We start from the raw sequence: 14575 nt of genomic DNA, 5'->3' as shown, positions 1-14575 counted from the left end.
CCCTGACACGGCCTAGGAAGAGCTTCGGTACGGCCTCCCACCTGAGTGTCCAGCCTGGGGTCTGTCCTTTGCCCCAGACCCGGGCCAGGTTGACGTGTGGTCATTGCCACCTGTCTCCTGGCCTCCGGCCTGGAATCGGGTGACAACCGGGCCGCCTCTGTGTCCCTTACACGGTGAGCCGGCGGCCACCCTGCTCAGCGGGACCCCTTGCGCCCGACTGGCCGGCACCCTCAGCCCCGCCTCGGTCCCTGGCGCGCGTGCGGCCGTCTGTCGGGTGCGCGCTGTGTGTCCTCGGAGTCTCCGAGCCAGGCTGGCCACCGCACGCGTGTGCGCTCACGTCGCCGGGCAGGAAGGTTCAGCAAGTCCCTGTTCCCGGGCGCCGTCAACCACGTGGGCGCGAGGGGTCCTCCCGGCGCCTGGGCGGGATCCCCGGCCCTGGCGCTTGGCCTAAGTGGGGACGCGGGCACCTCCCGCGGCCTGCCCCGGGGCGGAGTGGGGGGACGCGTAGTGACGGCCAGGAGGACCCGGCCCGGGCGGGGGGACAGCAGACGCCCCTCCCTCGGCCGCGCCGCCTCCTTTGTCGTCCCCGCTCGGTTTGCCGAGGCGAGGCTGTCCCGCGGGGGGCGCGCCGAGCGAACCGTCCTCCTGGAAACGCCCCCCACGGACGTGTGGATTCGGCCGCGGGACGCAGACCCCTGGGGGCGGCGGAGACCCCGGGCCCGGAGCCTCGCGGGCGCGCTGGGGCGCTCGCCGCGGCCAGAGGGCGAGAAGCCTCGCGGCGCGCGGGGCCGGGGAGCCGGGCCGAGGCGGACGCGCTCCCTCCCGCCCTGCCGGGCCTCGCAGCGCCGGGTGGGGTCCCGGCGGTTTATTCACCCCGCTGGGGCAGGGGTGCGGAGGGAACGGGGGCGGCGCGGAGGGGTGGTCCGTGGCTCCGCGAGCTTTAACCTTCCGGCGTGCGGGCGCGGAGGGGGACGAGCCGGACGGGGCAGGGGAGGGGTCCACGCCGGGGGCGGCCGCGGGACCGGCCACACAGGCCTTGGGCAGCCTTGCGCGCCCCTCCCGCGCCCCCGCCCCCGCCCCCGCCCCCGCCCCCGCCCGGGGGCCCTCCCTTTCTGGCCCTCCGCCCTCCCCTCTCCGGCCCTCCGCCCTCCCCGTCCCACCCGCCGCGACCCTCCCCTCGCCCGGGCCCCCCCACCCTCCCGCCCTCCGCGAGCCTCCCGCCGTTTGCCTGCCTCGTCCTCCTCCTCCGAGCCGCGCATCCGGCAGGAAAATCCAGCGTCTTTTCTCATTTAACCCGCGTTTCCATTAACTCAGTCCCGGCACCAGCTAATCCGCGGCCCCGAAGGCAAAAGGAGGCTAATTAATGACCAGCTTTTCCAGTCAAGACCGGCGATAATTGCTTTGGTGGCCTTTATGATTACAAGATAAAAACGGCCGGGCCTGACGTGAGGCCCTGTGTACACTCGGAGACAGGAGGGAATGAGGAGGTGGGAGGCTGGATACGGAGCAGAAAATTACTAATAGAAGAGACATAATGAATAGGCCGGCCAGGCACTCATGGGGAAAAATCCATTTTGTTGCCACGCGAAATTAGGTGGTGGAAAGGAGTTTGCTAATTGTTCTCCTCTTGTAGCAACCAGGGCCGAGGCGGGGGCGTGCGTCTCCGTTCCTTCACGCAGCAGCGGTGCGGGGCGTTGCGGCCGCAGCCGCGCCCCCGCCTGTCCTCCGGGGCGTTGGGAACTGCCGCTAACGCACCTGCTGCCGAAGCTAAGGGCGAGCCCCGCGCACCTTCTGCCCGCGGAGACTAGCAAAGTGCACCCAAAGGATCCCCCCACCCGCCCCCAGAACAGTGAGAATCTGACGGTTTGTCTCCCGGACTCTCCGCACGGCGGAGGGGTGCCCTCGTGGACCTGCAGATCCTTTCAGGGAAAAGCGCGGAGGTGCGCGGGCGCTGGGCTGTGTGCCCCGCGGTCGCGCAGGCGGAGGGGCTCTGGTGGGTGGGGGCATGGGGAAAGGTTTCTGTGCAGGCCGCCCTCCTGCAGTGTCTCCCAGGCTGCGGACCTGCCCCGGCTCCGGCTCCGGCTGTGTGCTGTAGAGCTCTTTGACCTCCCTGTGCCCCAAAACATCTGTGGGGCAAGCTCGGAATACACTGGGGTATTTTTCTCACACCTGTTCAGAAGAAGGGACGTGCGCTTTTACTTAAAGCTGCAAATCAACTGCCAAGACTATGTCGTTGTGGTTGGAAAGATTGTGGCCTTCAGGAAACCAAGTGAGGCCTCTAAGTTTCCTTTTGAAAATGTTGCAGTCTGTGGCTCGCCAGTTAGAGATGCCTTCCCCCTTGTTTGAGGGCCGCTGTTTGGATGGCCCTCCTGTGGTTGCGTTAATGCCAGCACAGCTCTGGGCTGAGCCTGAGTTTGCCTTGCTCGGCAGAAGGGTAGTTTCTAGGAGGTCATAGTCTGTTCAGCTTTCACGGGGCTCCTTCTCTCCTGTTCTGCAGAAAAGCAAACTCAGGCTTCTGCCGCACGGAGCGGAGCAAGAGGACTCGACCCCGTTCATCGTGCTGACCCTGGTCTCTGTCGTCGCCATGGTTGGGGTCCTCCTGGCCTCGGCGGTCATCTACTGCCTGCGCCACACCTCCCACTCCCGGCTGCAGGAGAAGCTCTCGGGGCTCGGGGAGCACCCTGGCCCAGATGCCACCGCTGCCTACCAGGTAGGGGTTCAGATGGCTTCCGTTCATCAGTGCACGGCCTAAGGCCCCTCTCCGGCCCCAGCGCTCTGTGTAGTCATGGTTCGGGTTCTTTCGGGAAAACGGTTTGAAACTGTCCATCAGAATTCACAGAAATGCCTCGGAACCACAGTTTTGTTGCTGTGTATTAATCTTACCCTGTTCTCAGCTAGTCTGTTAGATGTGATAGCAGGTTGCTCATTAGAAATGTGGAAAAAGTACGAAACATGAATTATGTATTATCTGTTATCTTTCTTAGTTTGGCCACTGTTCATGAAAAATGCCAAAGTTGCAAGATAAATGGGTTGTGTAAACGTTTGAAGATGTCTCTTAAATCATCGACTTCCTCCGGGTCTCCTATGAAAAGATCCTTTGCCCTGATCCATTGCTACCCCCTGCCAGTCTCTGGATAAAGTGTAACCTAACGATGATAAGTGGGAAGTGAGCCCAGGGCATCTCGTTGAGAGCGGCGGTGGCTGCCGGGTGTGGGAGCACACCTGGACGCAGTCCGCAGCCACTGAGAGTGGGAGGAAGGCAGGACAGGAAGAGTTTCTGGACTCTCTATAGCACCTGCTTCTGACTTAGTGACATCCTGTGGTGACACTGAGCTCCGGTTCTGACAGCAACGCTAGCCCACCGCAGAGGCAGGTCAGGGCACAACTCTCAGTGTCCTCCCCTTTGGGAAGGTAGAATACTTCATCATCGTTTTAGAAATCCAATCAATATGTATTTTCTCCCCTTGGACGAGATTCCTTGTTTCCTCTACTCACATGATTCTGATGGTAATAGGCCTGTCTTGTAAACAATACATCGTATTTTACAATAATATGTAAGTTGAAGAGTCCGCCATCACAGTTACATAGGGAGGAGGTCTCAAGCTTTTTCTAGAACTGCTCCTCCCTCCACACCGTCCTGCAAGGTGCCCCCAGGAGCTCATAGGAGCGAGCTGCGTTTGCTCTGTGGGCCACCCTGACACTGGCCCAAAGGAGGAGCTGGGATGAATTTATAAAATCACCGTGTTTAAAAGAGACCAAGAGATAGCTTTCTCCCGCAATTAGAAAATTCTTGGTATTGTCGCCCAAGAGAGAAAAGCACTGGTTTTCTGGAGAAGGTCACAGGGCTGGTCAGTGTGATCTTCTCTTATAAAGAAATGGCACCTTCAAACGTGTGGGAGGTGGCGCTTCAGCCCCAGCGCACGGCTGTGCTTCAAAGCAAGAGAAAAATCACGTTTGAAGAAGAAGCCCTGAAAAAAAAATGTCACATAAACTAGTAAGAATTTATCCAGAAATTCTATTGAGCAAGACCATTGGTGTGGGCTGCTGGAGCTTCTGGGCCACATCTGTGCCAGGACATAAATAAATTATCACACCAGTTCTGTTCTGTGTGCCGGAGACGGGAGATCACACAGGGGTGGGTTTTTAGAAAGCATGGCATCCTTTGATACACTTTGAAATTCAAATATAAAATATTGATAGAATGGAAAGGTTGGACTTGCATGCAGAAATGACTCAGTTTAGCAAAAATGCAGGTTGAAATTGCACACTTAGAACTGAGTTTGTGATAATTAACAGAAAAAAATCTTCCCAGTGACAGCTCTAATTAATAGTATCTGTAATTAAAATCATGCCCTTCCAGCAGGAAAATTGTTTGAATTTCTTAGAGTGACCTTTTTGCTGTTCCTCCTGGGGGCATGGTGGTTAAGTTGATATTGATTTTATAATGAGCTCTGGTTTGTTTAATAAGAATCTGTAATCCAGACAATAAATGAAATGTGTGCTTTTCTTCAATCCAGATTAATAAAAAGGGGAGGAAAAGCATAGGAAAAAACTTTTCTTTAGAAAATATGATCTAGGAAAATTTGGAAATGAAATGAAATTATTATTTCTGATGGGCTTAGTTTTGAAATCACCATGAAATACCTTTCAGGGAACTGCTCTGATTAAATGCAGACATTTGACCCAAAGCAGGCGGTCTCCTGGCCGGGAAGATGCCAGCCAGTGGGGATGGGATTTTGGCACTGTTACCTCTGGGTTCCGCTGAGTCATGCATGAAGGGCTCTCCTCCCCGTGGCTACAAAGAGCGGATGTTTTCGTTTGTAAACGAAGCAGGTGTTAATTTCCAGCGCCACCGCACTGAACTTGGCTTTTCCGGAGCGACACCTGAGACCCCCCTCCCAGCTTCAAGTCTGTCTGAGAAGTTGTTCCAAGTTTTGCAAACATAAAAACCATTTCAGGAGAAGTTGCCTGGATGCTGTACTTTTTTTAAACCGTTGACTTCTGCAATCCGCTCACCCTCTGATGGCGTGCTGTCGGCTGGACCTGCTCCTACTTCCCAGCACCGGGCGGTGAGGAAAACAGCGATTTTACATCGTCCCTCAGTTCATACGCCATCATTTTTATAAACTCTCCGAAAGAGACGAAGGTTATTGTGCGCGGAGGTTAGAAGTAGCTGCCTGGGAATGAGGAGTGGTGGACAGCAAGGTAATAAGTTTTACTGACGTCAGAATGTGAGCTTGCCCTTAATGGGGGAACTAACTGTTCTCAGAACGGAGGCTTTGGGTCCGCAGGGAGGACAGGGAGCTCCGGGCTGGTGCTGCAGAGGAGGCACGGGAGGCCTCTGAAGTGGGTGTTCTTCTTCCCAGAGAGCCAAAAAGGACGGTCTGTCTGTGTGCAGGTGAACTGCAGGGTGGTGGCCTCATTGCGCAGGGCGGACCCCGCAGCAGCCCGCCCTGTGTAAGCCCTGGCCCACGTCAGCCCCGACAACACACCCCTTCTGATATCTGTCCTCCCAGGCTCCTGGCGGCCAGTGCGGAGCCCCTGTGTGCTCATAATTCATGGTCTGCAGCTTTGGGGAAGCTACAGTGCATTTGTGGAGTGTTCTAGAATAATCTGTGGGCTTGTCTTACAATTGTTTCAAGACAGTGAGTAGTTTGCAGTATTAGGTCCCAACACAAACACGTTGAAACCTTTTCTCTTCTTCCTCAGAATAGAACTATTTCGTAGACAGAGTCGGCGTCTTAAAGCTTAGTTTGTGTGTGTGTGCGTGTGTGTGCGTGTGCGTGTGATATTTTGGTTTGCTTTACCTATTGGAAAATCAAATGTTTCCCGATAGACTCTTAAACGTTAGCACTTACCAAGAGATCAGTCCTACCAGATAATCTATCAAGGTTAACTTCTTCAAACTTGGAAGAACACGGTATGTTAACTATGACAATAACTGAAATCCATCTGGAAAGGCCATCTTTTTTAATGGCCTCCAAACTCGTCCCCGGTGTTTTACTGAATGTCATTTTTTTTCTTCTAAATATATAAAACATAACGTATTTGGGTTAAATTGGTACTTCGTCACCTAAAAAGATAGTTTCTTTACTTTTTCTCTCTTCTCTCCCCCGAAATGGGCATGTCGGTGCACAGCATCTATGTCACGTGAGCGCGTGTGCCCACGTCGGTCTGCTTGCCGCTGGCGCGTGTGGTTGGTGTGTACGCACCAAGCTGCCAGGCCCAGCGCAGGACAGGCGTCTCCTGGCTCGGGAGCCCTGCCTCTGCGGAGGGCCGTGATTAGGCGATTAGAACACATCCCGTCCTCTCTCTCCGAGTCTCTGCGTGCGTCGCCTCCTTTCCCTGCGGCATTGATCACTGTGGAGCAAGAGTCCCGTGCTCGCTGTCCCACTCCCCCGTCCCTACACGAGGGCACAGACTCCGCAAAGTTTCCAGAAAGCCTCTTGTGATGGGTTATTTCCTCACGCCCAGCACACTCCCTGATCCCTTGGAGGGAACCAGACCCCGAGGGGAGCACGCCCCTGGGCGCGGTGTGCACCCCACACACAGCGATGATCGGCGAGGGACCCCGCGTTAGATGCCAGGTGGCTGCTCTCCGTGGGGCTCCCTCCACTCCAGCTGGCAGCTGCGGCCCAGCTTCTCCCCACGGCCCAGCTTCTCCCCACCGTCCACGGGGGACCCAGCCGCTCGCAGAGGAGGGCGCCTGTCACGAGCTTGTTCTCCGGGGCCTCAAATTCAGGGACCCTTCTTTCTCGAAGACAGTTTGATCTTTTGTAACTGGTACAATCACTCGTTAGAGAAGCATTTTCCGTTCTAGGTGGAAAACAGGGGGTCTCCTGAGGTTTCCCTGACCCCACCTCGAGCTCCTAGAACAGCCTGTTTCCGACAGCTAGGTATCAGTCAGCGAGAACCGTCTTTCTTTGCTTTACACCTAAGTTTTCAGGTCAAAGTAACTTTTGTGCGACGTCCCAGCAAGTGAAATCTACCCTGCTTCATAGGAGGAAAACTGCCCTCAAGCACTCCTGAAGATCTTGGGTTTTTCTCCCAACCCAGTCAAGCCTGAGAATGGGGATTTTGCTAATTTTGCCTTTCAGGGAGTCGCAGCTAGCACCTGAAGCCTTCCGGACACTGAGCTGACGTCTCATCCAGTCAAGGGGAGGCCTTGTCCTGGGGTCCTGAGCTCCACGACCCCAGAAGGAGGCCCTGGCCTCACTGTGAATTAAGTAAATGCTTCTCCGCGCAGCTGCGTGAGACCCAAAGGCGAGCTTGCAGACTTTGTCCTGCCTCGAGGAACACGTCCGCCCTGAGCAGTTCGAGAACCTGTGTGTGTGGGCACGTGCCTGCAGGTTCAAGGGATCGACAGTCGGGCCACGAGCTCCGCTGAGTCTTCCAGATTCCTTCCACCCTGGGTCTGAGTGCTGTCCTGTGAGGTGTGAATCTGTAGTGCATTTTTATCATAAATCTTACATCTTCCAGCCCGCAGGTTCCCGATGCCGTGGCTGTGTGCCCACTCTCCAGCGTCTGTGCAACACAGCTCCTCCAAAATAGCTCCTGAGATTTGGAAATAAATGTAGAGGAGGCGGAAGGCTGGAAAGATTGCCAAAAACATATCTAAACACAAAACTGAGACATGTCGTTGTCCCAATATAGCAAGCCGTCTCCCCTGATCAAACGATAATAATCAGATCAGGCTTAATCGGAAATAACCGAACGCGCACTGAGCTACGGGGAAGACAAATGCTTGGAGGGGCCGGTGCGAGGGATCCCAGCGCCTGGAGGCTGGGTCCTGTCTGCGTGTCTGTGTGGTTGGGTTTCTGTCGGACATTCAGTGAGTCTGGAGTTTACTGGAATAAGTGTTTGTTAAGGAAAGACGGGAGGGGAGAGGGTGCCAGCTTCCCCTCTCCTGTGTCAGGCCACTTGCCGCCGTGGGGGTCACGTCGTCCGTGAGGGCCAACAGGAGAGGAGGCACCTCGGAGGGGACAGCGTGTGTCCTGGCGGGGCTGCCGCGGAAGGGCCCGCCTCGGGGGTGGTTCACGAAAGTGGGAGATTCTGTTTAAGTCCAGGTGTGCTTTCAGGTGGCAGAGGCCAAGGGAGGGCCCTGCGCATGGAGGAGGTTCTCTGAGTCCTGTCTTTGACTCCCAGGCCGTCCCCCTCCGGTCCCCGCCAGGGCCCCGGAGGCACTCTTTGAACCACACTGGACCCCAGCTCACCCCATGCGGCCACGTGGGGAAAGTGAGCATCAGGTCAGCCTGACTTGTCCCAGTCCCAGGGCGGGCGCAGAGCTGAGTTAGGGCGACTTACGGCGTTTAGGCCCCTCCAGTGCGCTCTTCCCGACGCACGGAGGAAGCCAGAGGGCCCAGGAGCACCCACACACGGGACAGGCGGGACCTCCTTGGAGCCCCAGACCTGATGGTGCCCCTCTGCCTTTCTCTTCGCGGTGCAAGGTGCTGTGGTGGTGTCAGGGTTGGTCAAAATCACTTCTCGGCTCCATTTCTGACTTCTTGAACACAAGGAGTTTGCATGAAACCACAGGAAGCATCAATAAGCAACACAGGACCACATGCGATGCCACTGAGGGAGGACGCCATGACGGGCTCATGACGGACAGGCCCAGGGGGTCCTCTCACGGGGGTGAGAGACCCCACGAGGACAGGCCCGCAGAGCAGGAGAGGACAGGTGGGGACATCCTTCGTGTGCACACTGGAGGCCCGGGCCGACTCCCGGGCACAGACAGGGCCCCCGAGCCAAGAGCTCCTGCTGGGGGCTAGGTCTGTCCTCCCCGGGGCAGCTCCCCTGTGCTGAGGGCAGCCGTGGGGGAGCCACGGACGGGCACGCCTGCCCTCCGGCTCTTCTCACTCGTGGTGCGCTTCTCGGTTTAAACTTTTCTTTCCCAATATTTACACTCGGGGAAAAAGGAGACTGATCCCTCCCTTCCATCTGGGCCTCGTGCTTCTCTGTGCTCAGCCACAAAACGGGATGGAAGGAACTGTGTGCCTTTAAGGGGCTGCTGAAGATCAGAAAAGGTCACGGACGTGTAACTGCATCTCCGTCCTAAATTCCGTGTGTGACCGTCGTCTGTGGCGACCGTGGGGCTGGCGGGCCTCGAGTCGTCAGAATCGCTTGGTTCTTGATGGCCCCTCCCCCCCGCCCCGCAGTCAGGTGTGTCGCTGGTACGGCTGCTCTCCCCCCAGGCCCCGATTCAGAGACGGGGCATGTCTTCTAAACCAAAACTCGAGACGGACCATCTGTAAAGGAAGCACGTACGTCCAGGGACATCCAGACTTCTGGAAAGTTCAGCACCTTCTGGGGAGGACGGCTAGGGTGGGCGCAGGTGTGCAGGGAGTGCTGGGCTTCTGTGGGTGCTGCTGGAGAGCAACAAAGCCGTCCCTCACATCGTCCCCGGGGTGAGGGGGATGCGGGTGCAAACCGGGGCCCACCTTGCGCCCCACACACCGGCCTTGGGGACTTAGTGGAGGGGAGTCATCCCCCAGCTGCGTGCCCGGAGACAGGCTGCCCCGAGTCTCAGAGGGGCTGTCGAGCTACTCGGAATGAGGGTGCTGGCCAGAGAGGCTTACGGCGTGAAGGGAAACCTGCAGAATGGACTTGGCAGGCGTTAGACCATAATGGCGGGAGGAGGGAAGGCCCTCAGGGGGCCCCCCTCAGGCGCGGGGGCTGGGACCAGGTGTAGGGTCGTCGCACCACGACGTACCGACGTACCTCAGGCCCAGAGCTCAGGCTTCCGGCTCGGACAGGCTTCCGCACCGGCTTCCCCCACCCCCCGTCAGGGAAGGCAGCCTGCACATGCCGGGGGAGAGGCCGGGGGTGGCCCTGCGAGGTCAGGCTCTCCGCTGTGGGAATGACACACTCAGCGAGGCCTGGGGTCTGCCTCGGGGTTGGCCTCGTGCACGTCCACACTGAGCAGGGCCCGACAGGTGCACCCGGGGTGCCTGAGCCCGGGAGGACCCTCCAGTACGACTCGAGCTCTCGGGAGGCCTTAGGGAGCACGGCCCAAGCTGAATGGCACAGAGGAAGATAGGCAGGACCCAAGGGGTCGGGGCGGGGAGCGGTAGCCTGAACCTCAGAGCCACAGAGGACGTGTGTTTGCGAGCCAGGAGGGCTTCGCGAAGAGCACATGCACCCTCGGGCCCCGGGGACTCGGGGGATGACAGTCGCCTCCAAATGTCGAAGGAGGAGCATTCAAGGTCATGAGAGGAAGAGCCACTTGGCCAGGAGGCCCCCTGCCCCGGAGGCGCGAGTCCCACTGGCTCGGCCGTCTGTCCTGTGCGGGGACAGACTGCATGTCAGCATCACTCCCATCCACTCCCTCCTCCCACCCTGGTAGGCATGTGCCCGCATGCAGATTCCGTGTCGGTGGAGAGTCACCCTGGAGGACTGGAGCGGCTCAGGGCCTGGGGCAGGCTGGATGGCCCAGCTCAGAAGTGGCCAGTGGGCAGCTTTCCAGAAAGCTAATTTCTTCCAGTGAAAGAATCACGTTTTCTGTAACAATAAGGATGGCAAAGACCGTTAGTTCTCTCGCAGCTTCCCCGTAAGACCAGTGTACACCAGTGTGGAGACTGTGCTTGAGACAAACAGGGCCGTGATGGTCCACAGGGAGCTTAGGGTGACCCAGGAGGGCTTCCTGGAGTAGGTGAGCAAGAGACGCACTCGGGACATGATGTGGTCTGTTCAGTGTGTCGCAGTAGCGTCTCTGGCAGGGAACAGAAAGGACTTTTCCTCTTATGTTAGAGAAGCGACCTGATTGGGTTTCTCTTCTCCATTTAATTAGTCATCCCTAAACCTTGTTCCTCAAAATATTTCCGTCTCCACTGGGGTTCTCTGCTTTGGGAGGATTGCTGATAATTAAGGATGGAAACTTGGTAGGTCATTTCTCTATTAGCAAGTACCAGACGTTCACAGTCTCCGGTTAGGAAGGTGACTTGTGAAAAAGATTCACTCCGGATGTTCAAATAAATAGCCAGGATGTGAGGGCGCTCGGGCCGCGACACCGGCCACCCTGGTGACCGCCAGGGTCGACCCAGCACATGGGGCTGCCGCGGGAGGCGCCTGCTTCCTCCCTTTCCGCGCCACATGTGTCCCCCGCCAAAGCTGCGCTGGTCGAACAGGACCCCCATTCCCGTAGAAGAGGGCCCGGGCCCCAGACATGCGCGTGGCCGTGCTTGGGGGCCGCCAGACCAGCTCCACACGTCACGTGCGCGAGGACGCCGGGCAGTCAGGCCCAGGACTCCAGACAAGCCCAGATGAGGCGCTGCTGGGCGGTCTGTCCTTCTTAACGAAAGTTTAACGATTCTTAAATTCAAAGTTTAAAAATAAAGTAAGCATCAGAATTACGTGTGTGGGTCTACGTTTGTGTGTGTCTCTGTGTGTGGTTATTTGGAAAACGGGAAAAGGAAGATTGAGAGATGCTTCCATTAGCGAGTAAGGCCAAATGCTTTAAAATGCTAATTCCGTACGGTGTTTGGAGAACATGATCGCGACGTACAGCTCTAAGCTCGGGCTGACTCTGGCGTTCGTCGGAAATCAGCTGAGGAGTTTGGGTGGTAAGTGCTGGGATTGCTAATGGTAAGGAAATCAGCAGCCATGCGCTAGGCTTAAATTCTCTAATTAAACTTAAAAGTCTGGATTTGTTCTATGAAGAAGTGTTTTATCACTTTCGTTTCTTGTGAAGACAACAAAGCAGAAGAGAACCAGGGAGGCGTGTTCCTGGAAGCGCACCCCTCATAACCCCGTGCGGAGACCAGGAGTGGGGGACGCACAGTACGGGCTTGTTCGTAAAACCCAGTGCTTGGTCAGAAGGGACGTTCCGTGCAGTTCCGTCTTTGGGGACTGTGTCCTCCGCCCTGGCGTGCCCATCTCCTGCCACATTCAAGGAGAATGAAAATCCTGAGTCTGGTGGCCCCACACTCTGGAACTGGAACACGAGGGGAGACCAGGACCAAACCTCCGACTGTCCTTGGCTGCACTGAGCTGTCGGTCTCCTGACCCCGCACGGCGGCCTCCCTGCCCCTGCGTGCATGGGGCTTCCTGGGCGTGCCGTGAGTCTGCAGGTCTCTGATCGACTCCAGGCCGGGAAGCCCAGCCGAGCCTGGCAGCTCTCCAAGCCCCTGCGCCCTGGACCCTCCCAATGTCTCTCCTCCTGCCACACCCACGGCTCACTTCCCCCGGTGCTGGCCCGAGTCACAGGACGGCACCCGAGCTGGACTGAGGCCATTGGAAGCGTGGACTTTCTCCGAAGGTCAACACCGTGCCCTTCCTGGACACGACAGACTCTCAGATACTCTGACGGGGCCTCGAGGCCAGAGCCCTTCACCCGTTTCCCGGCAGAGGAAAGCCACTGCGCCGGGGCTCCTCGGAGCACTCTTGTGGCCTCGGGCCGCTGGGTTGCCGTGAGGGGCAGCTTCAGAGGGAATAATCGGGTGGACCATGTGCAGCCCCCGCGCAGAGAGGCAGCTGCAAGGGGGCCTGGCCTGTCCCCACCCCCAGGCCCTGCCCTCTGGCTTAATTAGGTGCCGCCACAGAGTGGAAGGACCTGAATGCATCTGTGCCCCGGCTGGCCCCTCGCAGCGCCGGGGATGTCCCCTGTGCTAGTCTGCCGCTAAACCTTTGTGCGGACCGCTCCCCTCACACCGAAGGCCCCCCCACGCGGCTTTATCCTTCCAGATCATTCCCATCTGTCAGCCTGTGCAGACCCCACAGCCTCGCCGAGCCTTCCCGCCCTGCCCAGGGTGGCCTCAGCTGCCGTCCACACCAGCACCCTTTCATCTGGACCCTCTGTTTGCCCCTGACGCTGCCCTTCGCATCCGTGGTCTCCGTCACTCGCCATCTCACTGGGCTTCCTTCCCCGCCGTGGCGCACGGAGACAGGCCTGGTTCCTTCCCTGCCGTGTCCTTCCGTGAACGTGAGGCCCACCCTGGGTCCCCGAAACGCCCGATCTGCTTGGTAAATGCGCAGCCCCGGGCAGGGGACCTTCTGGTGCTCTGTAAAAGCTGGTGGGTGCATGGCACTAAGACACGGGCGTGAGCGGCGCTGGTGAGGGGAGGGTGTAGACCGCTCCCCAGACTGTCCCCGCTGCCGGCCGGCTCGCGTGCTGCCCCGACGTGATGGCGTCATGATGACAGACGAGCAGAATTCATTACCTTTTGAGCAAGAGGGAAGTTAGGAACAGGACCGAAGTTTCTCACAGAAAACCGCCCTCCCGCCCAGCCCATGTCAGGCCAGGTTGCTCTGAAGTTTATTTTCGACGGACTCGGTGACTTTGATTCATCTGAGTTTGAGCCGTGCGTGTGGGGCCGCCCGAGACCGGCTGCGCTCACAGAGGCCGAGTCCACGGAGCCGGAGCCGCGAACTCAGAAGGCATCAAGGGCTTCTCAGGAACGCTTGCGACTTCATGGCGAGAAGGTCACGGCCGCAGGACCCCACACGCCTGGGGTTGGTGTCTGTCGTCGGACCTGCCGCGCAGATGCGGCCCGGCTGGGCTGTTTGGGGCCCCAACAGCTGCGTGTCCATCCGAGGGGCTTCGTCCACAGCGCAGCCCTCTCCGGGTTCCTGCGTGGGCCGTGGTTTCGGAAGCCCACGCCGAGTGCGGGCTGTCGGAGAAGGACGCTTACTGACGCGATGTGCTTTCCCTCCTCTGACTTGAGGTAGATGTGTGTCGGGAGCGGAGCAGAAGATGAGGGCACCTTTGGTCTTAAAGGAGAGGAAGCCTCGAAGAAGAGTGGGTTTCAGGCACATCACACGCGTGTGGACAGAGTCGCGCGTACTCACTCATGGCCTTCAGAGCCGCCCCTGGGGGGAGTGTGCCACCTGCGGGGGTCCCGAGACTGTAGGAAGCCTCCGGACTCGACAACGCTCTCGAGCTGTCTCCTGGGGCTAGACAGTCCCCAGGTGGAAGGATGACAGATGGAAATGACCTCTGTCCTCAAGTTCGGGGGCGAGACGTAGTTCTTGTCCTGATAACTCGAGGACAACACAGGATGACCGTCCCTTTGCGCCTGCCGTGGGGTCGCGCCAGCGTGTGGGGCAGGGACGGGGGAGAGTAGTTCTTTTCCTTCTGACCTGGGACTACTCGAAGACCCTTCTAGATTCAAAAGACTCTGGAAAAATATTTTCACTTCCATAAGTTAAAATGTGTTTTTGAATTTTATTTTGAGAAAACATCTTACAAAATGGGGTAAAAATACTCAATATTTCTTGGCAAACGGTGTTCATCGTGGAGCTGTTTAGGCCAGTTGGCGAGTGTTGTGGAGCCCAGCACTTACGTAACACAGCTGCACGCTGGACCACAGGACACGGTGTGGCGCCCCAGCGGTTATGACGGTGGCGATGGTGGGGGACACCACCAGCGCCCCAGGGAATGGGCCCACCAAGCAGCCGTCCTGCCCAGGTTCTGGAGCCCGGGTTGGGATTCGCCCTGGAGAAACGTCCCTTCCGTGTGGCATGGTGTGCTGTGTTGTCCCACGGTCCAAGTCACCGAGAAGTCCGGTGGAGGTGGGGAGGAGGTGTCCCGAGACGGGCAGCAGTGGCCACGTGTCAGAAGGCTGGTCACGTAGCATAG

At 58.0% G+C, this 14575-nt stretch overlaps 1 protein-coding gene across 1 annotated transcript in view; it reads left to right on the top strand.

The window, feature by feature from the left end:
* Window positions 1–14575, top strand: part of PTPRN2 (protein tyrosine phosphatase receptor type N2) — a 730665-nt gene that overhangs the window by 624331 nt on the left and 91759 nt on the right. Inside the window, 1 exon segment of the mRNA XM_047695171.1 lies at window positions 2498–2710. Within this exon segment, the coding sequence (XP_047551127.1) occupies window positions 2498–2710 (213 nt within the window).

The sequence above is a fragment of the Lutra lutra genome, chromosome 11 (assembly GCF_902655055.1).
Source record: "Lutra lutra chromosome 11, mLutLut1.2, whole genome shotgun sequence".
NCBI lineage: Eukaryota > Metazoa > Chordata > Mammalia > Carnivora > Mustelidae > Lutra > Lutra lutra.
The sequence above is the reverse complement of the archived record's forward strand: the minus strand, read 5'-3'. Positions and strand labels throughout refer to the sequence as shown.